The 26158-nt window shown below is 40.9% G+C and overlaps 1 protein-coding gene across 5 annotated transcripts in view; it reads left to right on the top strand.

Moving 5' to 3' along the window:
* The window catches only part of AOAH (acyloxyacyl hydrolase), a 180343-nt gene that overhangs the window by 36608 nt on the left and 117577 nt on the right, over positions 1-26158 (top strand). For all 5 annotated transcript variants that reach the window (XM_070511887.1, XM_014840719.3, XM_070511882.1 and 2 more), the window contains 2 exons: positions 440-506; positions 7886-7985. In XM_070511887.1, the coding sequence (XP_070367988.1) occupies positions 440-506; positions 7886-7985 (167 nt within the window). The remainder of the gene's footprint in view (positions 1-439; positions 507-7885; positions 7986-26158) is intronic.

Below are 26158 nucleotides of genomic sequence, written 5' to 3'. Positions count from 1 at the left end.
GTCTTTTTTTCCCAAATGAACACCAGGGAAGAATATTTTTAACAAACCTGTATTTAAGATTATTTGCTTTAATGCAAGTCCCGTTTCTTTCAACTTCAATGTGGGAGATCTTCAGCAGCATTCAGATGTTCTCTGCTGTACAAAAGAAAACCCCAGAATTTAGCTGTATTTTTATAATTTTTTATAAATTTTATTTTCATAAACTAGTCATCTTTAGCATACAGTAAACAAAGTAGCATTTAAATAAATCTGAGGTTGAAATAATATTTTAATGGATACATTAACTAAAACATTTCCTCCAAACCCTTAAAGTTAATCAATTGAATTAATGATAGATTAATCACTCAGCTTCAATTCCTAGCAAATATGATCATTATTAACTTGTGTTAAACTCATCACCATAAAAAATATTCTACTTCCCCTTCTTTGTTTTTCTTAGAAAAACTGCTATTGAAGACCACCTGCTATTTAGTGGTTGACATGTTTGGACCAGACATCATAACACTGTGAGTATGCCAGCACGTTAATCTGATTCAGTCGCTCGGATGAGTGTGGGGGAAACAGGAAAACTGGGAGGCAATTGGCTCCAGCAGGATGTACTTACTGAACAGGGGCTGCAGCTGTATTCTAGCTCTGGTTAACAGTGGAAAATTCAAACCTGACTTTGTTCCTTTGTTACAATGGGTAAAGGCTCCCCCTGAATTACAAATCTGACAACCTGGCTCAATTTCTCTCCATGAGCCTTCCAGAAGGAACCTCACCACCAAATACCAACAAATGACTGGATTCTATTGGCTGGACGCAGTCATCTGACCCTTTCTCCTGGGCTCCCCAGCATGGCCCAGCCCTTCCCTACTCTGCCTCCTGGCTTCTCAGGCCACGTTCTTCTCTTCTCTCTTCCTGCTTGCGGGTTTCTTGGCCCTCTCCACTTCCCCAGTCCCAGCCCTACCCCTCAGTATCCTGCACGTGTGCCATGATCATTATCATTATCTGCCTGTGTCCTATCATCTTTTTTCCTTTTTGGAGCTCAGGGGCACTGAATCAGATAAATCATATTCCTCTTTATGGTACTTTCTCGTGAAGGATCTATACATGGTTTCTTATATTTATTATTTAGTTAGTTACTTAGTTACTTTGAATAATGTAATTAGCTTCCAAACCCACCACGTAAAACAGAGTCTAGGACCTTGACAAAAACTTACTCTAGCCATGCGGTCCCTTGCTTTCATTCTCATGCTTTTCTCCACCCCAGTAACAAATCCTATGTCTGTCTTTGTCTTGTTGTCCTTTTTCTACAGTTTTATTACATATATGTATATTTTATTATATTAATATAATTTATTATAATTACATAAAATAATATATGATAATATAATAAATAATTATCTAAAAATGGTTATAATTAATAGTATATTTATTGTATATATTCCTTTAAAGCATATATTTTTTCATTTTAGTTATTTCTTTACTTTATGGAGAGACTATCACATTGTATATAATCTTTTGGGACCTACCACTTAAATTTATGTCTAAGATTCATTCACAGAGTGTGTCATTGCTGTAGTTGCATTCACTCTGACTGGACAGAATAGTCCATTGTGTCTCTCCAAGAGTCTGTTCCTTCACTGTCCCATTGATGGGTGTTTGGGGTGTTTCCTGGTTTTCTCTCTTGTGAACAGTGCTACTACAAACATTCTTACATGGTTCCTCTTTTTTATGCCATTAGCCTCAGAACAGTGAGGTGCAGAGGACAGCATCAAGCCCCACAACAGGATAGGCTAGAGTTGCAGAAATAAAGATAAAAGGAACTTAAAATCATTCCGGCCAGAGAGATACTCAGTGCTCCACAGTGCTGTGCATCTGCCTCTGTTAACACTGACCTCACCCTATTATGGTAAATGATTTTTCAGCAGCCCTGGACTGTGAGTGTGTGGAAGGCAGAGACCCTGTCTTCTTAGCTCATACATCTATCACTGCCACCACCTCCCAACTGGACTGCAGGCGTACTCGTTACCCTTCAAGTCCATAATGCACAGAATAGCTGACCAAATGTCTTTTTAATGCCAAACTCATGATGTCACTCTCTAACATGAAATTCTTCAAAGTCTTCACCCCCTTTTCAGGCTTCCTTAGTCCCATACACAAGGCTCTTTATGAACCGGTCCCTGAGGACGTTTCCAGACTCATCTTTGGCTGCTCCATTGCACACCAAACCACTGGAAGTTCTTCCCACACACCAATCCTGCTTCTTTGGACCTCAGCTCCAGGGTCACTTCCTCTGGAAACTTTCCTGACCCTCCTCAGGCTAAGATAGACACTCCCACCACGACCACCACACACAAACACACACACACACACACTCCTAGTATCTGTGCAAACCCCTAGCACAGCACTCACCACGTCTGTTTGTAATTTAATTCTCCATTTACTTTTATGAGTTGCTAACTAGATTGAAAGTTTTCTGAGGGCTGGGACTACCTTTCGTTCAACTTTGTATCTCTAGGTTCTTAGCAAAACACTGAATATGTGGAAAGAAGAAAGGAAAGAAGAGAGGAGAAGGAGAGGGCTTTGAATCTCCAGGGCTGGGTGCAACACTTCAGCATAGAAGGCCTTCCATAAATGTTTGCTAAATTAATTAATTCTTTTAAAAAACAAAATTATCTCTACAGATGAGCTATGCCTAGACTGCTCTAAAGAAAATTACTTCAATGTATTAAAACAGGAAGAAAAAAAAAAAACTTTCAGCCTGTTCAGTGAATCTGTTTACATACTAGTATGAGCCTGGTGCTCTGGGGAAAATGTCAGCTTGGCCAGAGATGTTCTGCTGGGCCTAGATCAGGGAACTAGTGGGGTAAGAGGAAAAGAGTCTCAGAAGCCAGAGGGCAGTACAAGCAGATACCCAAAAGCGGGTGCCAGAGATTAGCCACGAAGCATGATGGGAGTAAAAGAGAAGTGTCCTCTGTTCATTGGGAAACCCACTGCTATTTGGTAGACAACTGGAGAGTGGTGAGTGCGAGAGCCAGTTAAGCAGAAGCATCAGAGAGAAGACAACAGACACTCTACTAGGTACTGCAGACATGAATTGTACAAGGGACAGTCCTCACCTCAAATAATTACAAGTGGACACGAGGTGCTAAGAAAGAATGGGCCCAGCAAACCACCAAAAGAGGGCCACTTCCTGAGTAGGTGGTGGGGAGGGGAGGAAATTTGTTTCTTTGAGATGACTCAGAGTCATGAGATGACTAATTCTCACTAGTATTGGGTGGGCCACTTTGAAGAAAGACAGATCTGATAAATGATCCCCCTTTGGGGATCCATCCACTATTAGTTTTGTTTGTGCATAATTTTCCAGTTCCAATATTAGCTGTTCACTGATAGAAATTTCTCCTCTTATGATGTGTTCTTTTTACAGCTTGTTTTAATCAATCACATATAGTTCTGGGTTGATATAGGCCCTGAAAATGACAACCTCATGTTTTAGTTTTACCTGAATTTCAGGCTTCCATTATTAAATGTGTTTCTTAACCCAGAGGGCATCCCTCCTCATTATTTCACCTCAGTCAATTCTCAATGATTCATGGACTAATTACTCAGCAACTACATTCCCTACCCACAGGATGGTGTTAGGAAGTGGGAAATCTGAGCACTCAGGGGTTCCCCCAGGAATCTGGGTCATTCAGGGAGGGGCTACTTCCAGGAGCAGCCCAATACTAGCCAGTGACCATGTGCTGGGTCTTCCTCTGCCTGCTGCTGACCTCCATTGTCCCATAGGCTGCCGTAGCAAACATGATCCTTGCCTTCTGTCTGTCTCATCTTGCCTCCTGATATCTATTTATGCTCCCCTCTAAATCACAAATTATTGTATTCCGAACTTAGGAGCTATCAGAGATGAAGAGAGGCCTAAACTACTAACAGTTTTAGAAGAAAAATGCAAAACAGGATTTATAACAATTATGGTACAGCTTAAGTGTACTTCATTTTTTTTTAGACACCAAAAATACAAAGCAATATAATTGTGCCACACACAAGATGATTACAGGATTTATAGAAATGATTAAATTTATAGTACACTGTAAAGAGTGTAGTCCAGAAATGGGGTCAAAGTATTGAGTTGCATGAGGAAGATCTTTCAATGCTATGAATGTATCCCTATGACTATATATTAATATATAAAACTTTCTGTATAAGTGGTGTCAAAGGTCTAAATTTGAGAGCTTTCATGTGTGAAAGGCCCTCTCCTTGCTCCCTGCCATAGGCTGTTACTCTGCCTGTCTGTTGACTTAAGCCTGACCTTGCTCCCTTCTTTTGATTTATGATGGTCGTCATCATCATCATTGACTTCATTCTACCATGATCCTAATTAAACTTAATTAGCTCTGCCAAATATGTTTAAGCCTTCCCCTCCCCACATGCCTCACTCCTGCAGCTCTGTACTTGTAAATGTAGTAAAAGGAAACAAATTAAAATGTGACCCTTTTGGTCTTATTTGCTGCACTGGGAAAAAGAAAACAATGTTGGGTGGGAATGGTTATTACCAGTTGGGAGATTTACTAAGGATTTCACAAATTAGGTATAGCCTGGGCCTTCTGTTCCAAGGTTGTTCAAGTGGTCAAGAGCTCACTTGCTACTTTACCACTTCTTTGCATCTTGCACATTCTAGTGGTCTTCCACTTGTCTGGAATTATGAGGCTCAGCATTTTCTATTCTTGTCCAAAGGGGTGCTGCTCACTTTCAGTCTTTTGATCATGAAGCTCTGGTCTTAGAAGACCCTGGAAGGGACACCTCGTGCCCAGTTCCTCTCTCCTTTTCCTCAGTTCAGAGAACACCAGCCTCACCCTTGGACTGAGAGGCCCCCATTTCCATTCCCATATTCAAGTTCACTTACTTGGAAATGTGCACTAGTTTCAGGAGAAAGAGAATAGGTTTTGAACACCATATGATGAGTTGGCTTTGGTGGTCCTGAATTACCACAGATGGAATATTAGCCTTACGTTAAAAAAAGATTAAGCAGAGCCTTATTTATCATTCTCCTGAGTCTACTAAATACCAGACCCCCATAAGACAGCAGTCATCAGTTACATAAATGACCCATTAAGTTGAGAACAGATGTGTGAAAATAGCCACCCTCTCCTGCTTTACTGACCCTTGGTAGACACTAGTTTGGTAATGGACTTTATCTGTCACAAATAGCTTGTCCCACAGCTTAGAAGACAAGGCCTCCTTTAATACTGTAACTTACCTTCCCTTCCACCTCCTGTGAAGGAACCCCAGGGCCAAGCAGATGACTCTCATGGTGAATTCTTTTTCCTCTTAAATCAGGTGATCACAAAATGTTGAGAAGCCATCTCGCCAGTCACATGGCTAGTCTCATTCAGCTGAAACGAGATTTAGGAGCCTGTGGTCCCAGCCTATCTTTTCATGTACTAGTGACCATCAACGTGTTTGAAGATCTCTGAGGTGGACCCTCTTTCTCTGATGGGCTTTTCATTAATATGGGGCAGTTCTTTCTGCAGGAAGCTTCATGACATAAACTCTTACTGCCCCTCCCAGCCTTTTTAGTTGGTAATCCAAAGACAAGATTATTAGAGATTTTAAGGATATTTTGATGTTCAGCTTCCATTAAAACTGTTGCTTACATGCACTAAGTGAGAACGGGGTGGGGGGGATGGGTTTTTGTTTTGCTTGCATCTTGTTTTTGTTTTATCTTTCTAACTCTCATCTGCTATTCTGCATGTCTAGGTGTAAAACTCCCTTGACTGAGTGGACGACCTAATGGAGAGTCTGTGGAATGGCTATCAGGGGAATAAAGCAGAAGTGGGAGTGGAGTCAGGGAGTAGATCCAGGCCGTAGTCACAGGGGCAAAGCATTGCCAAGCTCACCAGTGGTTCTCAAGGGTCAGCCCATGTATGGGCTATGACTGCCTTCAGTCAGAAAAAAGACAGAAACAACACGGCCTTGCTTATGAAGAAGGAATAAAAGGAGGAGGAGGGTCAGGGAGAGAAGAAAGGAGTTGGAGTTGGAGTAGTTGCAGAGGTACGCATAATAGTTGGAAGATATGGAGTGAATTTATTATAAAGGAACCTAGAGCATATTGTGGGGGACTGGAATTGGCCACCTCAAGATATGTCTCTTTGGCATGAGGATTATTTGGGGCTGGTTACTTTTAAAAACTGCAGACAGGAAAGAAACTCTGAAAAGTAGAATTTACTCACCCTTTGTTAAGATGCATTTACATTTGTAAAGGAAATCTCCATCTGTAAAGGTGTCTTCCTCTCCATACCTGGAAGAAGGGGGATGACATTATCTCTAGAAACTCTCATCAATGTGGAAGGCAAGGACTCAAGTCTGCATAATAACCTGACTCTTGTTTACTGTACTTGTCTGGTAATCTTCCATAACTGACTTCCTCTACCCCCAACATCCTCCTTTGTCTTTAGCTGAGGGTGGTATTTAAGATGAGAACTTCTGCCATTTTGGTGAGTTGCTCAGTTTGCCTGAGCATCTCCCATGTATACATATAAAGCTTTGTTTAATTTTATCCTGTTATTCTGTCTCATGTGAATTTAATTCATTGTCCAGCCAGAAGAACCCAAAGCAGGTAGAGAAAATGTCTTCCTCCCCTACAATATCACGGAACTCAAGAGCAGGAAAATATCCAGGCTTCAGACAGAGACTGGAAACAGGACTGGGAAGCCATCAAGAACACAGGGGCACACGCTCCCCAGGCTTCCTCACTGCACACACTGAGTTCTGCCCCATGAACCCCATCCTACAGACTAGCTTTCCAAATGCTCAATCCACATGGCAGGAAATGACATTACAGTCCCAAGTCACTATAGCTCCTATTATTCTGAGAGCAGCCCAGAGTGGATTCAAACTTCTTAACACCAATTCCAAGTTTCCATAAAAGAGAATCTGATTGGACCTACTTGAACAGTAGTCTAATGAGGTACAATTAACTGGCCTAGAAATACGAGACAGTTGCCAGGAACCCACCCCTATGGGTGAAGGGGGACAGTTAAGTGATCATGTGAGCTGGGGAAAAAAACCCAAAAAGTATCTGCTAGAATCTATAACTGTTCTTCCAAGATTAGTCTCCAGATATTACCAACCTATGCCACTGGGTTCTTTCTTTTTGTTGCTTTGCTTCAGTTTGGTTTGGATTTGAATTGGTAATTTACTTAGAAAAATTACTAAAAGTCCATACTTTACTTGTTCCTTCACTTGAAGCAGCACATTATACTCATTCTTCACCATTTAAGAAGAGTTTAGAGGGTGTCAGGTAGAAAATGAATCTGAAAGGTTTGTCTCAGCCCCTGCAAATCTAGACATAAATGAATTGTTTGAAGACCACTATCCTTATACTATCCCCAGGGGAAAGAGTCAACAATATTATATTTTCTTCTACAAGGTAAAGAAATATATTTATTTTAAAGGAAAAGAGATAATTTGGATTATGCCTAAGGAGATAATTTTAGGTGTTTAAGGCAGTATCATACATGATTTTTTTTCTATAAGGCCCAGCAAACTTTCAAATATTGTTCCCATCAAATTACACCACTGCCCATTTTTCCTTTCCTAATTTTATTTGTGGCTGCTCCTGAAAAGGATCACAGCGCTTGTGTGAGAGGCTGATCCACAGCTCAGTGCTGTTCGTGCCCCCTCCCCACCACTCCGAGGACCTTATTCTAAATGTAGGAGAGAGCAACGTGGTAGGAAATCATTATGATCCAGCAGCTACACGGGCCTGGACTCAAAGGCTGTGCTGCAATGAGTTAAGGGTATTGCAATCCATTCTGGGGATTTACCTTTCTTTGAAATAGCTTCTGTTTCCTAATGCCTGAGAGATCTGAAGTAGCCTTTGTTTTGTCCTGCTTCCTTCCAGGCTTAGCATGGATAAGAATGCTGATGTGGTGTGTCACACCCTGGAGTTTTGTAAACAGGACCCTGGCCAACCATTGTGTCACCTCTACCCCCTCCCCAAGGTGAGTGGGTTTTCACGCTGAATGTCAGATTAAGGTGACATGCCAGCCCTTTGGAAATGTTGTCAAGGGAGGCTCAGCTTTGCTTGCTCAGTGGTTTGGGGACAGGGAAAGACAAGATGACATTTTCAATTACATCATGTGAAATAATATTGCCAAGTTTCAACCTGGATCCCTCCCCGGCCATGCTGCCAAAGAGTGTCTTTGCTGTTTAACTATTATGCACTGTGATCGAGAGCTGGGCTGGCAGTAGGTAGGAAATCTGACCAGCTAAGGAGAGAAGAGTTTTCAATCTCTCTCTACCACTTAAAAATCAAGCAAGTCATTTTTATAGGGTGACCAACTCACCCCAGTTTGCCCATGACTTTCCTGGTATAAGCACTGAAAGTCCCACACCCTGGAAAACCTGGGCAGTTGGCAACCCTCGTCTGAGCTTTATTGCTCTCACCCAAAAAATGGATATAATAAAATACCTAAAATACCTCCCTCTTTGCTTTTAAGTGATCTATTACAAATAAAATGCTTAGCATAATACCTGCTACATAAAAGTGTTAATAAAAATGGTAGCTAATATAACTATTATCAATATCATTATTATTCAGAGATGGCTGTTCAGAATAGCCTGCATACATTATATCATGTTGAACAATTTTTAATTGGAACGCAGGCAGAGATAAGGCTGCAATGTTGACACAATTTCCTGCCCACACTCTGAAGGAGAGCATCGTGTTAAACGCAGTTAGGCTTCACAATATTGATTTTCAGAAACTCCCTGTAAAAATTAAATAAAATATAAAATAAAACTTCTATGCCTCCTCTCCCAGAATGTAGGTTTTCTATATATAACACAACAAGTTTCTGTTTTATTTGTAATTTCCTTTTTATTCTCATTGAAACAAAGCCAGTTTAACACTTTGTGGCCTAACCAGTGATCCTGATTTTGCTGACTGACAGTATTAAATATTATAAGCCTGTCTCCTTGAGCAGGAAGAAAGAGATGCAAATACCTGGCATACTTGTGCATTTCATGCTTCCTCGGTCATTGACTAAGCACCAATTAAATTTCCCCTAAGAAGCTGTGGGCTCCACTGGTTTCTAGAAGAGTCAGTTAATTTTAATTAAAGAAAAATAACTTTTCATGTGCTCAAATAGTATGTGGGTATCGTATCATAATATTCGCTGTTTGATAAAGTACGGAAGAATCGGGCCTTTATGTACAAAGGCAAGTGATATGGGTTCTGTGATTTCCTTAAATAACATCATGTTACATATACATCACACCCACAGCTATACATAGTCACAAAATGTTCAACTTTAAACTCTCTCATTTAAAATGACATTCTTTATTTTTATACTCATGGAGTTTATTCTCAAATTATCATTTCCTTGTCTTTCCGTCACAACCCCCTTTTCAATTCCCAACTCAGACACATTTCAACCATCCTTTTTGGCTGGGAAAGAGTTGGAAGATTTCACCCCAGAAATGCTCAGTTTCCGCCCCAGCTGGGCTTGCTCCCTGGTCATCTCCCTTCACATTCCCCTACGGATTGCTGTTCTGGACCTTAACCCTCCCCCTGAACCCCCCATGGCCAATCTCCCTCTCTACAGATGACCCAGGAAGGAGGGGCAGTGGGAGCTAATGTGGACAGCTTCACTCTCTTCTGCCCCCAAGGTTTCTTTTAATATCAATAACTGACATTTACTGAAAACTCATTGTGCTTACGCTTCATCTTATTAATCCCCCAAATAGTCCTGGGCTGAAGGCACCGTTAGGACCCCTTTTTTAAAGTTGAGGAAACTGGGGGTTAAAGAGGTTATGCAACTCGCTGAAGGTCACTCCCTTAGAACAGAACTGAGATTTGCAGACCTGTCATTCTGCTCAGAGAGGTTGGTTTGTCTCTTAATCTTGTGTCAATATTTCTGAAAATCCCCTCAGGGTGATTTCCTCACCCTGATCTTTCCTCACACCAGTCAACTGAAATCCCACCACCAGAAAAAACCATGTTAAAATGTTGGATGTTTTCCTTTTAATTCTTAAATAAATTATTATATTAATTTCTTTTAGAGTTACGATAATGTTACATACACAGTTTTTCTACCCTACTTTTCCAATGTAGCCACCAATCTGAAGTCTATCACCACAGATTTGTTCATTTATATGAAGTTCTAGTCTTGAATTTCCCATAAATGGAATCGTACAATATGTCCTTCGTTGTGTCTGGCTTCTTCTGCCTGTGAGATTCATCTGTGTTTTTGTGTGTGACGGTACCATTGCATGAAGCATTCACACAATTATCTTTTGATGTAACTCTCCAACCAAATCTGCTCTTGCTCTCTTTCCAATAAATTTTCCACACTGACGCAGAAATAATTTTCTAGAAGAGAAATATGGTCTTGTTATCTCACCCCAATGCCTTTGCCTGGAAAGCAGCTTCTGCCTTGTCCTTCAACTCGGTGGACTCCTCCTCATCCTTCAGATCTCGGCTTACATGTCACTTCTTCAGGGAAACCACCCCTGACTCCTTTTACATAACCCTCTTGTCAAAGCTCCCGTAGGTTCCTTCATTGAGCTCCCCTTGTTTTAAATGATATACCTGTGTGATTGCCTGTCTCTCTCTCTCTCCCCCTAGGCTGTAACCTCCAGGAGGACAGACTCGGTCTTGTTCACCCTGTATACCCAGTGCCTAGGATGATGCCTTATACATAACAAAGAAATATTTGTTGAATGAAGGAATGAAGTGCCACTAGCTTCTCATTTGCATCACTGATGTAAATTCTGATTTTCCTTACTTCATGGCCACAGTAATTTTCCCAATGCGTCCCTCTGATCATATTTATTTCCCCAGCTTATAATCTCCATTGCCTACCCAATGAAGTAAAATTTTTACTTAGCATTTTAAGATTTTCCAAAAGCCTTCCCTAACTTTCCTTCCACTATTATCCTTGTGTGTTCCATGCTGCAGCCAAACAGGAGCAATTGGCTCTCCTCTGAGCCCACGCCAACCTTCCCACCTCTGCACCTTCATTCTTAATCATTCCTTCCACTCAGAATGCCCTGTCAACACCATGCTCATCCTTCCAGCTCATCTCACTGCCACCTTCTCCATAAAATAATTCCTAATCCTCTCCATAAAATCTTAACTCTCCTGTCAACCATCAACACAAAATACCTCTTGGACTACAGTACTACAATGTGCCGGTACTGTTCTAAATGCTTTATATATATTAGTCATTTCATCTTCGGTGGTAAATATTGTTATTGTCCACATGTTATAGATGAGGAAAGTGAGGCACAAAGATGTTAAGATATTAAGTTTACATAGGTTTCCTCATTAGGATGTAAGCCTATCAGGGCGACAGGTGTGTGTCTTGCCCATCTTTGCTGCCTCCATCATGCCAGACACGTACTCGGTATATGGGTAATATACCAGGCCCTGCACTTCACATGCATGATCTCATTTAACTGTGCTCTTGAGGGTGTATTGATTTTACAGATGAGGAAATTGAAACTAGGAGAAGTTAAGGGATTTGCCCACGTTACACGGCTAGTAAGTGGCAACAAGGAGATTCAGCCACAGTCTGTTTGTCTTTAAAGCTCAAGTTTTTGCCACTGAGCTCTATGCCTCACTGATACTCCTGGGGTATTGATACTTTCCATGGAACCCCTGCTCCTGGGCCAGCCAATTGCTCACGAGCAGGACTCTCCGTCCTCAATGTCTTGCTTTTTACGCATTTCAGATTCCAGCAAAATATAAACAGTGTGATGCAAGCCATTGCCCCGAGAAATGCACGCTGCCAGGTGGAGGGATGGAGGGGGTCCCTCTGCTCCAGGGAGCTTACAGGCAAAACCAAGCAGTGTAAAACAACAGAGGTCTGGCTTTAGTGGGGCCAAAAGTAAAAGGTGGAATAGCATTTAGGGATCCTAAGGAGCCTCCTATTCATCATCCATAATGCAGCTGAAATTCCAGACCCACTTCTTATCAAACCATTAGCCACATCTCCATACCCTTATCTACCATATGCTAAAAAATCAAAAATTCCATCCATAATTAATTGAAGCAAGAAACAATCTACAGTGTTCAACTGGCATCAGGAAAAGGGAGGTGGGGAGAGGAGAACAAGGAAAGGAAAGAAAAGAAAAAACAAAATTACAGACTGCATTGTAAAGACCACCCAGATGGTTTTGTGTTACCTACTTTGGGGGATTTATACGATTCCTCCTTTCATTTGCACACAAAACAAGGCATTGCCTGCTGCTGGGGGGTGGGGGGGAGGTGTGTGTGTGTGTGTGTGTGTGTGTGTATGCACATACGCACCCACATGTGCCTAAGCAAGAATCTGACACCACAGCTCTCCAGCTGAAAGTTGAATGTGGTTACTTATGTGTACCTTGTCGCTCTTTAAACCTCTTTTTTAGATCAGAGTGTTACAGGGCACAGCCCCTGACTGGGCCAGGAGCAGCCTGGAGTCTCCTCAGCTTTATGCTCCTCCCTCCTGGGTCCCCTAACTCTGAAATCCCAGGGCAGACCCTATAGCACTGAACAGACCCCTTCCTAAGCACCCCCGAGCTGGAGGGACAAGCTGCATTTACAAACACCTTACAGGCATACTCAAGGCTTGCTTCACGCAACTTTGATCCACATTAAAAGAGAATTATATTCAGAATGTGTGCTGTAGTGAAGATGGATTCTCCTTATTTCCCTGGGGCCTCCAACTCATTTAAACTGCTGTGAGGGAGACCCGCTGTCTTAGGAAAGCAATCCAGACTTTGAAACAGCTTTTCCCACAGTGCATCTAATTTCTGCAGGAATCAGAAGCTCGCCAAGGCTGAGTGTGTGGGAGTGTATGCATGCACAGAGAATTCGTGTTTCCCTGGAATGCAACCTACCAGGAAGCCGACATAAAAGGGTTTAGGAAGGAGTAAGTTTGCACTCTTTTTATGAGAAAATGACACGTGAAAAATTCTTGTTGTTCAACTGAAAATAAACAAGCTAACCTCAAGAATTTACTTTTATCTTTTAAACATTAAGTATCTAATAAAATATCTGGCATCTCTTTTAATTGAAGATCTCAGGTAGTAAGGTTTAGAAAAAATTACAGATGGACAGGAAATTGAACATTTTCTAAGATTCATTAATCACTAAATTTCATTCCGTACAGTCAACACTGCCCTTCCGCTCATAATGATGTGCTGAGCTCTGTGAGCTCATAACGTGCTTTCAGATGGGTTTTCATCTCATCTTCCCCAAACTCTGTTTTTTTAATAAGCTTTTTATTTTGGGATAATTTAAGATTTGCAAAAAGTTATAAAGATACTGCAGAGAATACACCCCTCACCCAAGTTCAGTTTCCCCTAATGTTAACATCTTAACATGACTTCATCAAAACAAAAGAACTCGACATTACTCTGGTATAGTACATTACTAGTAACTCCCCTCCAGACTTGATTTGGATTTCACCACTTCTTCACAAATGTGCTTTTTCTGTTCCAAGATTTAATCCAGTACACACATGGCATTTAGCAGCCATGTCCCCTTAGTCTCCTCTAGTCTGTGACAGGTTCTCAATCTTTCCTTGTTTTTCACGACCTTGACAGTTTTCAAGAGTATTGGTTAAGCTACTGCTTAACTACATTTGCAGGCTGTCTCTCAGATTCTGATTTGCTTGATATTTTTATGTTGATTAGACAGAGTTACGGGTTTTTGAAAAGAACACCACAGAGACCAAGTGCCCTTCTCATCAAATTGTGTGAAGGGTACATGATGCCCACAGGACATCGAGGGGATGGTGACCTTGATCACTTGGTTAGGATCATCTTTGCCAGGTTTTCCCACAGGAAATTCCCTATTTTTCCCTTTTCTTTGTCTCTGTTCTTTGAAACTGAGTCACTAAGTCCAGCCCACACTCAAAGGATCTGGGGGCACCAGCTCGCCTCCTAGAGGAGGGAGTATCTACATATATTATTTGGAATTCTGCAAAGATGTATTCTTCTCTCTCATTTATTTGTTTGTTCAGTCATTTATTTATATTGGTTTAGACTTTACACATGTATTTTATACCTTGAGTTATAATTCAATACTATATTAGCTATTTTCTCACTCAAATTTTTTCAGCCTTGGCCGTTGGAAGCTCTTTCAGGTTGGCCTCTGTGTCTCTTTGACATGACTCCATTCTTTTTTCTTTTTTTTCTTTTTTTTTTTTCTTTCTTTTTGTTTGAGCACTTCCTTATTTTCTGATAATGCCAGATGATCCAGAATCATCCTGTATTTTTTCTGTCCCAGCTCTAGAATCTACCATTTCTCTAAGGAGACCTGGTTCCTTTTATTGGAGAATGGCATTTAGAAACCAAGATCTGAGTGCTGGGCATGCACATTGATACTGGGATGTCATTGCTTCTAGATCTTCTTAGTGGAGGGTTTAGTAAAGTATATACATATACAACCCATGTATCCATCCATCTGCTTGTGTGTGGACATGAGTTCATATTGATGTCTCCAACTTTAGTATCACAGGGCCAAACTCTCTTTTATAGGTATAATTATCAAACATATTTGGCAGTTGAGGCTTCAGGTCTTGATCCAGTTCTCACATCTAGTGAGTAGAACCTGGACTCAACCCAGGGCTTCAGACTTCACTCCTCCAGCTCTTCACATCAGCACGCCTGTGTTTGGCATAGATTATGGAGCACATTCAGAGTAGCCAGTTCTCAGTGTCAGAGGGAAGTAAAGGCAGCTTTGGTTTTAGTTTTAATGAAATATTCGGAAGAGCTTAATTTCCAAGAATCTTGCACAAGTATCTCAACTTTCTCATTACCAGTTAAATTATATAGTCCTTCACTCATTTAGTCAGTCACGCCTCAGTGAACATTTCCTGAGCACTTACTGTGTACCAATCTCAATGCCAGGCACCTTAAGTAACTTCTCTCTTTTAACCATCACAACTCTGCAGGATGGATATAACTCCCCCATTTTATAAATAAGTCTACTGAAACCTAGAGAATTGAAAGACTTGCCTAAAGTCCCATAGAGTCTACAGAATAATTGTTTTTCTTTTCTCAGCCAGCAAATATTTGTTTAGAATGAATTATGTAGGATAATATTGCAGCAAATGTGGCACGCAATAGAGATGCAAATAGTGATTCTAGCAGGGGAGGCAGACTTGTAAACAAACTATGATGAAGAGACAAGTGCTCTAACAGAGGGTGCACAAGGAACAGGAACCTCAGTGGAGGAGGGTGGGCTCTCCTCAGGGGATAGGAGGTGACTATCTTCAAGGTAGAGTGAGAGTTGGCCCAGCACACCAGGCCTCACCTGCCCCAGCGCCTAGCGCTTGAGCCCTTTGCCTGGAACTCTTCAGGTTCTTTGCATGGCCAGTGCCTTCTCCTTCAGGTTCCTGTTGAAAAGTCCCATCTTCACACAGGCCTTACCTGACCAACCTACCTGAAGAGAGTCTCCATTCCTGCTCTCTCACAGCACTTTGTTTATTTCTTTCACTAGCACTTGAGGACAGGGACCATGTCTTTCAGGCTTGCCATCATATTCCCAGGACTGCACGGTGCCTGGCACATAGTAGATGCTTCCTAAGATTTATTGAATGAAAGATAAGATGAGAAGGGCAATTCTGAACATGTGTTTTCTTTACTTCCTCCCTTGTGAGGATTTATCTGGTCTCCATGGAATATACCAGAGTGTAAAATGTTTAGCTTATTTTAGAATGTAAAGCAGTTTTCAGAAATATACGTAGGGCCCCACCTTAGGGCATCTGCTCCAGGTTTCCTGGGTGGGGCTTGAGCATCTGCACTCCTGCAAAGCTTCTCATGAGCACTGAAGAGTGAGAACGGTTGTACTGAAGCCTGGCCCAAGCCTGAAAGTATTGTGTCTTCTCCTGCTGACCTTTTCTTTGTCATCTGGTGACCTCCCAGACACCCTAAGTCATATGTCTCCACTTAGTCCCTAGCACCATCCTTGATTCCTTGATTTCCAAACATTTCTTGATTTCTGCCTCTTTTCTGATGGATTCATTAACTTAAATTCCATTACTGGGTTTCTAGTCTCCAACCCACCAGGAAGAAGGCCTCTTAGAAGGGCTGAGGGAACTGGAGCTTTTAGAACCAATCTATTTAGAGTTCACTCCTTTTTTATGGATTTTTTCATAACAGTGTGCTGACTAATTGCGCAAAGTTGCACTAAAGTTATCTACACCCATGGAAGAAAAAGAGGATGCCTTATTAACCTGCTCAAGTCTCTCCCATCCCCAAAATTAAATATGAAAACAACCCTCCCAGGACCCCCATTCCGCTCCAAGTACAATCAAGTTTCTCTCTCGCTTCTAATTGAGGGTCAGTTCAACATGGTGGTTAAGAGCACAGATCTTGGAGCCTGACCCCTGGACTCAAAGCCTGGCTGCACTTCTTACTATCTTTCTCTCCTTAGACAAGCTGCTCAATGGCTCAGGACCTCAGTTTCTTCATCTATAAAATGGAGATTTTAGGACCTAGGACCTAGGACCTCATAGAGTTATTATGAATATTAAACAAGTTAATATACATCTCTGTATGTATTTATGCATATGTATACATACATACATGCATATAAGTGTAGCTATTATATATAGGTGAGGCAGGAGATTGACTTTTAGAAGAGTACTTTCCATATAATAGGTACTAAATAAGTGTTATTTAGCATCATCAGCATCAGCATCACCATCCAAACGTCTGTTCAAAAGAGGAGAGTTTTTCCTCTGTGCGCCCTTCATCAACTCTCACTAGCTACTCAGCCTATTGCAGTCTGGCCTCTAGCCCTACCATTCCACTGAAACACTGCTCCTTAAGGTCTCCAGTGACCTAAACACCAAATCCAAGGATGTTTTTATCCATTATCTTCTGTATTTGATGCTACTTGCCACTCCCTTCCAGAAACTTCTCTGCCCTTTCCTAGTTCTCCTTGCACCTAGTCTGTCTCTTTGAGGGGTTTCTATTCTCTTCCTAGGCATCACAATCCACCCAGCCAGGGTTCTGCTCACTCTTGGCTTTCTCCCTGAGTGATTATAGGCAGGATAATCTGGTGACTAAGCACATGGATTCTCATACTAGCCGGCCGGGGCAAATGACTCTGGCTCTACCACATGCTTGCTGAGTGATTTGAGATATATCACCTAACTTCCTTGTGACTCAGTTTCTTCATCTGTAAAATGGGGAGTATAGCAGACCCTAGCTCACAGGGCTAATGTGAGAATTAAATCAATGAATGTAAAAATTCCTATACAAGTGACTGATCATCGTAAGTGTACAAAATGTTTTTCCTTGTTATCAAGGTTCACAAATAAAGCTCAAAACTTTCCTCAGCACTCCAGCCAGTACATACAGCTTCCAGATAAATTTCTTCAGTTATGGTCCCAAAGATACCTTGAACATAACATGTCAGAAGCTAGACTATTATCTTTTCCCCACACCAGCCACTCCTCCTGTATTACATATCTCAGTTTTGATACCACTATTCACCCATCTAAATAGTTCTTTCTAGTCTGTCCCCTGTCTCCATTCCTGATTCCACCTTCCCAGTTTGGGAGCTTGTTGTTTCTAGGATGGAGTCCTGAATCAGCTTCCTAACTGATATCTTTACCTCCAGTGTTGAACCTCTCAAATCCAGACACCCAAGGGATGTTTCCAAAATTACAACTCAACCATGCTCCATCCCTGCCTAAATCCCTTTGAAGCCACCCACCAACTTCACGATAAAGGCTGAGCTCCATGACTTGGCCTCTCCCTACCTCTCCAGCCTGGTTCTTTGAGGAGTTCCCTCGTCTTGTTCCCTCCACCACATAGCACTTTCCACCATTCCCATCACATCCTGCTGGCTCTCACCTCCCAGCCTTGCTCCTGTTTTTCCCCAAGCCTGGAATGTCCTTTCCCTGACTCGTCTTTGAAGACCCAGCTCAGTTGTTACCTCCTTCAAGAAACTATCCCTGACACCCATGTTCCCACACCAGTGTAGATTAGACTCCCTTCCTCTTGGTCCCCATGATATCATGTCCTTACAGCTATCATCACACTTTCCATGTTGCATTTAGTCATTGGTTTAAGTGTCTATGAGATTGACTGCTGGACTATGAGTTGTAAGGCTGGGACTATACTTGACCCAGGTCTCTATCCCACTGCCTTGCAGTGTGCCTCTTGCTGGCACACTACAGGTGCCCAATAAATGTGTATTGAAAAATTGGGCTAACATTTGAACCCAGTTCTATCTGTAAAATAGGGACAGTAATGCTTTCATAATGCCCTTTATCTCTATATTCCCTCCCAACACTTGTTGGTGTCTATACTGCCAGTGCTTCTTGTTCTTTATCTTTTTCACAGACTCAGCCTAAGCCTTAAAATGTCTTGGTCCCTTTATCTAGACTTGGCCCTTTTCTACTGCTAATCTTTCTGCCCAATCATGATGCTGACTCATCATGGGCATCCATTTTGTCCTTTCCAGTCCTATTCTCTGACCAAGGCTAAAGTTATCCCTGAGAAATGCATCTCTGAGTTATTTCTCTGTGGCAAGAACCTAAGGTTATTATCTGAGGAGCCCCCACATGAATGAGAACTTTCAGAGGCATTTTCTCAGAGGCTACCACAGTCATTGGAATCAAGTAGGTGTTTAATAAATAGTGATTGAAAACAATGAGTCAATGAATGAGCAGTAAGATTAGATTGGCAAGAAGATTGGAGTTCAGAGTCTCTCCTATTTAAAACCAAAATACTCTCTAGTAACCATCAATTATTTTTCGTTGTTCTTATTCAAGAAAAGTAATCTCTGATCCTGAGCTCCATTTTGTTCAATACAGTCTGTGTGTGTTTGGGTAAATTTCTTTAATCCATCTCAGTTTTACAAGACCCAAATCTCTGAAGTCTGCATTTGTCATTTCAGCATTATAATTATGACTTGCCTTTTTTGTGGAAGGTGGGCAGAAAATAAAAATGAATTAAGTGCTCCCAGTTGAACAGAATCTCTATGTCAAACAAGGAAAGGGAATTACTTCCTCTTTCATCGTCATTACATTGGAGGCTCCATGGTTACTGCCATGGACAATTCTAGCAAAGTCATAACTCAAACCCTAAACTAAATAGAAATAATTAAGCTTCTCTTCCCATTTGGTTGTCTGGTCAGCCTCCCCAGCATGTATGTGCTCTTTCCCTGTCCTCTACCTTAACTCTGTATAGTATGTGAGTATTGTCTCACACATCTAAGCCTAGGAGAATACAAACTATTAAACAAGAAAGAAGTCATTAGTGTGATTATCAAACTTTTAGGTTAAGGCAGTTTCCTTTTTGAGTGGCAGCTGATCTTCAGCTGTGACTTGGCAAACTATTAGAAAAATCAAATGTTGTTTTTGAAGGAAACATACATTCAAGAAAATGATAATCTACAGCTTTGGAACATTTTTGTGTACCTTCTCGTTCTGGAAGAGTTAATAAAGGTTTCCAAACCACCTCAGTTAGTAAACCCATGGCTGTGCCTGGAAGGCAATCATCTTTGGTAACTGGGACCAGAAATGGTAGTAGGGTCAAAAGTGTCTTGAGTGAAATTGATAGGCTTTTAAGGCATAGACAGTCATTCTTTTATTCTCATAATATACATTTTCTAAGCTCCTGTTGTATGCTAGGTACACATAAGGGGCTGAAAAATTAAAGGCAATGACAACCACTATTTGAGTGGCTAGAGCATACCAGAAGCTGGACTAAGTACTTGTCACACATCATCTAAAATCCTCCCACACAATTGCAAGGTTATTCCATTATCCCAATTTTACAGATGAGAAATGAAAATTCAAGCAACTTGTTGGTTGTAGAGTTGTTTACTTGACAATGTTTTTAAAGTTCCTCTTTAAACATCTGAGAAAATTATGAACAATGAGATAAATGACAGGGGACTATAGCCTTCTAGATGCAGAAAAGTCAGCTTAAAATGGAACAGAATATGGTGTCTAAAAATAAGCACATGCATTTGAGATTCTTGTTTTTGATAAAAATAGAATTTCAAATCAGTGGTAAAACACTGGCTTACTCAATAAATGGACGGGACTAAATACTAGCCATTTGGGAATAAAATTTAAGCTAGATGCTTATCTGTTCTTTACCTAGTCTAAAATGAACCCCAAATAAACTAAAGGTTGAATCATAAAGAATAGAACCATAAAAGAAGAAAAGTCTGAGTAATTTTATTTTTATTTTGTGATCCAAAAATCATAAAAGGAAATATGAATACATCTGACTAGTAAAAGCCTACCATACAAAGTCAAAAGACAAATGGCAAACTGAGAAAATATTTTTGTAATATGCCACATAAAAAATTATTTTCCCTACAATTCAAAGAGCTCTTATAAAATCAAAAAGAAAAAAATGAGTGAATGCCACAAAAATTGGTTTATAGAAAAAGAAGATCAAAGGACCAAAAATGTAGGGGGAAATGCTGATCCCATTGTCATAATTAAAGAAGTGAAAATGAAATGAGATTCCATCCACCTCTTATGCATTTTGCCTCCACAAAACTCTTTGAAGGTCATTAGACTAGAAATTATCACAGAAACAGAAAGGCTTTAAGTATCAGAGACCGCTAAATTAAATGGCTCCCTGAAGACTTGAAGGTTTAGAACTCTGACGGAACTGAGGAAAACACGAAACACTGTGCTTGGATCTCCTGTTCAACCATTTCTCTGAGCATTTCAAAGGATCTTGACAGAGATTCCAAGCCATATTTTGGGTTAAGCCCTTACTTAGAATCTTGGAGAATTTATCTACTAAGACTTGTTTAAAGACTTATTTAGAGGTCATTAAACTCACAGAGATCTCAAGAATCTTCAAAGGATAGCAATAATAATGTAAATGTCAAGTTTTCCTTGACTTTTGATAAGCAGAGGAAATCAAATTATTCCAAGGATGGTACTTAGATGGTATTCAAGATTTCAAAATTTCTTGCCTGCTTTTGAGAAGTTAACGCCAACTATTTCTCTCTTAGGAATATGTTTCTTTCTTCCCTTACTTTAAGAAAAGCTAATAAGCCTAGTGAATTGAATAGTTCTAAAAGGTACTTTGAATTTTGAAGTTTTAATCACGGGTCTCCCAGCATCCACTCTTGGCCCTCATCTTTACCTAATTAATCATCCAGATCAGAGCTCAGCTCAGATGTCATTTTCTCTAATAAGTTTTCTTTGATGCCCCAAGTAAGCCAGGTCCTTCATAATTCCTCTCTTTTTCTCGCACTCCATCCTTTCAGAACTTATTACAATTGTAATTAAGCACTTGCACAATAAGCTAAATAATTGTATAACTATTATTTAATGTCTCCCCCTTCTGTTAAAATGTAAACCCCATGAAAGCAGATAAGCTGGCTAGTTTGTTCTTCAAACACGTGCTGTTCCCTGAGATTTCCCCAGAGCCCGGCATAGTTCATTACACTTATTAATTGATCAATAACTATTTGTTGAATGAACAGTGTGGTAAACAGAACAACGGCTCCCCAAAGAGGTCCACATCCTAACCCCCAGAGTCTGTGAATGTTACTTTATATTGCAAAAGGGACTTTTCAGGAGTGATTAAGTTAAGGGTCTGCAGACGGGGAGATTATCCCAGATCATCTGGATAAACCCAATGTAATCATAAGAGTCCTTACAAGAGAGAGGCAGGAGAATCAGAATGTGAGAAGAAAATGTGACAACAGAACTAGAGGTCGGAGCCGTGAGGCCATAAGCCAAGGAATGCTCGCAGCTGCTAGCAACTGAAGAGGCAAGAAACAGATTCTGCCCTGGAACCTATAGAAGGAACCAGCCCCACTGACATCTGATTTTAGCCTCCTAAGACTCATTTCAGTCGTCCGACCTTCAGAAGTGTAAAAGAATACATTTGTGGGGTTTTTTCTTTTTTTTTTTTTTAAAGATTGGCACCTGAGCTAACAACTGTTGCCAATCTTTTTTTTTCTTCCTGCTTTTTCTCCTCAAACTGTCCCCCCCGCCCCAGTACATAGCGGTATATCTTAGTTGTGGGTCCTTCTAGTTGTGGCATGTGGGACACCACCTCAGCGTGGCCTGACAACTAGTGCCATGTCCACACCCAGGATCCGAACCAGTGAAACCCCGGGCTGCCGAAGCAGAGCACGTGAACTTAACCGCTCAGCCACGGGGCCGGCCCCTCTGTTGTTTCAAACCATTAAATTTGTGGTAGTTTGTTACAATAAGAAACTAATACAAGTAAACTGATTAATTGCATAACATTGGGCAAGACTGATCTAGCCACTTGAATGCAGATAGAGTAATAGTAAAAGCTTAGAATGCTATGTTACAAAGCAAGTGACCAAGACAACCCAACCATACCCACCAGCTGACTAACCAGATTATTTGCCAGAAGTCAAATATTTTAAAAATAGGACAATATCAGGGCCAGCCCAGTGGTGCAGCAGTTAAGTTCACGCATAAGCAGTTAAGTTCTACTTCAGTGGCCCAAGGTTTGCCAGTTCAGATCCAGGGAGCAGACCTATGTACTGCTTATCAAACCATGCTGTGACAGGCATCCCACATATAAAATAGAGGAAGATGGGCACAGATGTTAGCTTAGGGCCAATCTTCTTCCAAAAAACAGGAAAATAGGATAATATCCTATGATAAGAATAGCCCATAGAGCCTAGCACTGGAGAATTTGTGCACATGCCAAGATACTAGGGAAGAAACAGTCAAAATGAAACAAAAGCACTAGTTGTGAAGACTCGGGCAATTCATTTACACAGCACTGGGTTTCTTGGATTTCTCACCTATAAAGTGGGATTAAGAACCATTCAAGGGGCTGGCCCCATGGCCGAGTGGTTAAGTTCGCGCGCTCCGCTGCAGGCGGCCCAGTGTTTCGTTGGTTCGAATCCTGGGTGCGGACATGGCACTGCTCGTCAGACCACGCTGAGGCAGCGTCCCACATGCCACAACCAGAAGGACCCACAACGAAGAATAGACAACTATGTACTGGGGGGCTTTGGGGAGAAAAAGGAAAAAAATAAAAATCTTTAAAAAAAAAAAAAAAAGAACCATTCAAACCTGGGGCCGGCCCAGTGGTATAGTGGTTAAGTTCACATGCTCCATTTTGGCAGCCCAAGGTTTGCAGGTTTGGATTCCAGGCATGGACAAACACACAGCTTGTCAAGCCATGCTGTGGCGGCACCCCACATACGAAAAACAGAGGAAGATTGGCATAAATGTTAGCTCAAGTCCAATCTTCCTCAAGCAAAAAGAGGAAGATTGGGAACAGATGAGTCAATCTTACTAAAAAAAAAAAGAACTGTTTAGTCCTACCTTGCTGAGTTGGCATAAAGTATATACAATGATGCCTGATACAGAACTTGAAACATAGAATTCTGTAAAATGTGGTGAAGTGGTTTGTAGTGATGGTGGTGGAGATGATGGTAGTAAAATCCATGAATAATAATGTCAGAAAAAGGAGTGGGGTAGGAATAGCACTGTTTAAAATAAGGCTTTTTTCAGAGGTGTTGCCTGGAGAAAAGGATAGCAATAGTGTAACTAAAGGTATTGACACCAGTCACTCTACAATGCGGAATTGGCCTAAGAGAAGGAAAAGAGGAAATCTAGCTAATGGTAAAATATGTGTGAAGAAAAGACATTTAGTGATAAAAGGGAATGCATTTAAAGGTGGTGGCTTTTTCCTTTTACTTTTAAAGTTCTTTTCTTTTCTTTTTGGTTCCTGGAAGAAGAAAGTGACATGATCTGACTTCATTTTTTCCACGTATCTTCAAGTCATCAGAGCTGGGAAACGTTGGAACATGAAAATCCAACTGGCCTTTGGTGGAACTAAATCCTATGTACTGGAAAATACCACCGTGGGATACAGTGGAACACAGACACAATAATAGATGGCAAATTCCACACAAAGGCCAGACATGCCACTATTTGATAAAACTTATAAGCAGAGGAGCTTTCTGCTTTTGTCTTCTGACAATAGAAATTGCCTCAAAGCCCGGTCTGTCCCTTTCTCCTGCCTCTTCAAGTCTGCTTTATTCTGGAGTGATTTATGCACTTACTGCCTGCAATGGGCAGTCAAGTCCTTGGAGACAGCTCCTTTAAATCTTGCTCCATTTTTAAATCAACTAATACCACTCAATTTGGGTGTGAGTAACAATCTGTTCTAATAAACCTCTAGAAAAGATCCAGAGTAATCAGTGATCTTCTACTCACCCCAAAACCCCTTCACACGTGCCTGCTCTCTGACAATAAAGAACACACATCTAAAATCATCATTGCACTTTCCAGGGGCTTTCTCCCTTTGTGGGAACCTGTCACTGTTGTCAAATGCGTGAAGTGAACAAAAGGGGCTTTCTGCAATTTTCAAATCCACTGCTGCTATGATTGACAGCAGAGAACTCAATCACTGAAAATTATTCACTATAGAAACTCATGCCTAAAAATACTATTTTTCTTTGCTTCCTTCACCCCTACGTACACCAGAATTTAATTCTTTAACATCACAGAACCTGGGAAGGCCCAATTAGTGAATGTGTCTTGTCCAATTCACCAATACTCCTAAAATGTCAAGGGAAATTACATTGAGTTGCGGGGCATCCCCCGTACACTATATTCTTTACATCTTTTCCCAACATCATCAATATAGTGCAATGCACTTTGGCTGAAACATTTGAATGTTTGGGAAATGACTTTCATATTCCTCCCCACAAAGTGGCTCATGCTAAGATGTGGTGTGGCTCTCCTAGAGGAGCATTTAGTTCACGCATTTCCCAAACTTTTTAATTTAAAATGACAGCAACAATTTTCTTTTCTAGTACCTATTAACGTCTCCCAGAGCAGGATTAAAAGCCTGGATTTTGTGCCAAAGAAGTCTGAATTGAATCTGGACTGTGCCACTTACTGACTCTGTGACTTTGGGCAAGTTATTTATCCACTCTAAGCCTCAGTTTACCTCATCTATAAAATAGGGATAATACTAATTAATACTTCCTACATTATATTCTAATTACAGTTTACTGTCAGTCTTCTTTCCCAGGTTATAAAACCCTTGATGAGAAGGATTATGTCTCATTCACTACTATATCCCTAATATATAATTCATGGTACAACATGGACACTCAACAAGTATTTGTGGAATGAATGAATAGAATGAATGATTGCACAAACGACTGACTGAATGAATATTTCTTTCTCCTTTCGTTATCAAGCATATGCTCGCTACTACGCTTGGGTTACACCAATTTCCACACAGGTGCATAAGTCCTTGGCATGCAGAGCCAGTGCTGTGACCTGACCACGTGATCCTTTGCATTAAACCATCCACACTCCATGTGAGTTACACTTGCCATTCCCCTAGGCCTTGACGAAACCTCGTAAGTCATATTTTCCTGCTTGTGTTAAAATTTCAGGCTTACTTCATTCTTGGAAAGCTGTACGGCAACGGCAGGAGAGGTGTTGCAGTCTAGAAACATGAATGCTATCAGCTTTGCTTGCAGAGTGGTCCTCATTAAATTATGTAACTTCTGAGCCTCCATTTTCTCATCTGTAAAATGGGAAAAAACAATACTTTCCTCTCAGGGTGGTCTTCAGGATCATCAAAAAATAGCATACATTATTATAATTTTTCCAGCTGTGTATTGGTGACATAACAACCCAAAATAAAAACACCAATTGTTGTTAACAGTAATGTCATGCTTACTATATGCAAGGTACTATTCTAAGTACTGTCTTGTTCAATCCTCACAAAAAGTGCTATTATCATCCCCATTTTGTAGATGAGGAAACTGAGGCTCAGAGTGCTTAAGTAATTTGCCCAGGGTGCCACAACTAGTAAATGGTGAAACTAGTATTCAAACCTGCAAACACTCTCGAGTTGAAATTCACTCTAAACAGGAAATAACAATGGAGACCATGATGTAGTGATTTATACATCATTTAAAGAGCTTCTATTGAAGATGGAAGTTTCACCCACATTCAAACTGCTAAATTTGACAACTTTCTTCCTCTGGCTTAGACTCCCACTTGGCTAATGCGTGACAAAGTGCAAACCCTACCAGGGCACTCCTTTGGCCAAGAAACTGATGGCAGCTAGGGCCTGGCCCTTGCTCTTCCATCATCCAAACTGCTCAGAGCCCAGGGTCAAGAATCACTACCCCTCTGGAGAGCAAGAGTGGTCAGTG

This window comes from Equus asinus, chromosome 1 (genome assembly GCF_041296235.1).
Source record: "Equus asinus isolate D_3611 breed Donkey chromosome 1, EquAss-T2T_v2, whole genome shotgun sequence".
In the NCBI taxonomy this organism is placed as follows: Eukaryota; Metazoa; Chordata; class Mammalia; order Perissodactyla; family Equidae; genus Equus; species Equus asinus.
This window is presented reverse-complemented; position numbering and strand designations above follow the sequence as displayed.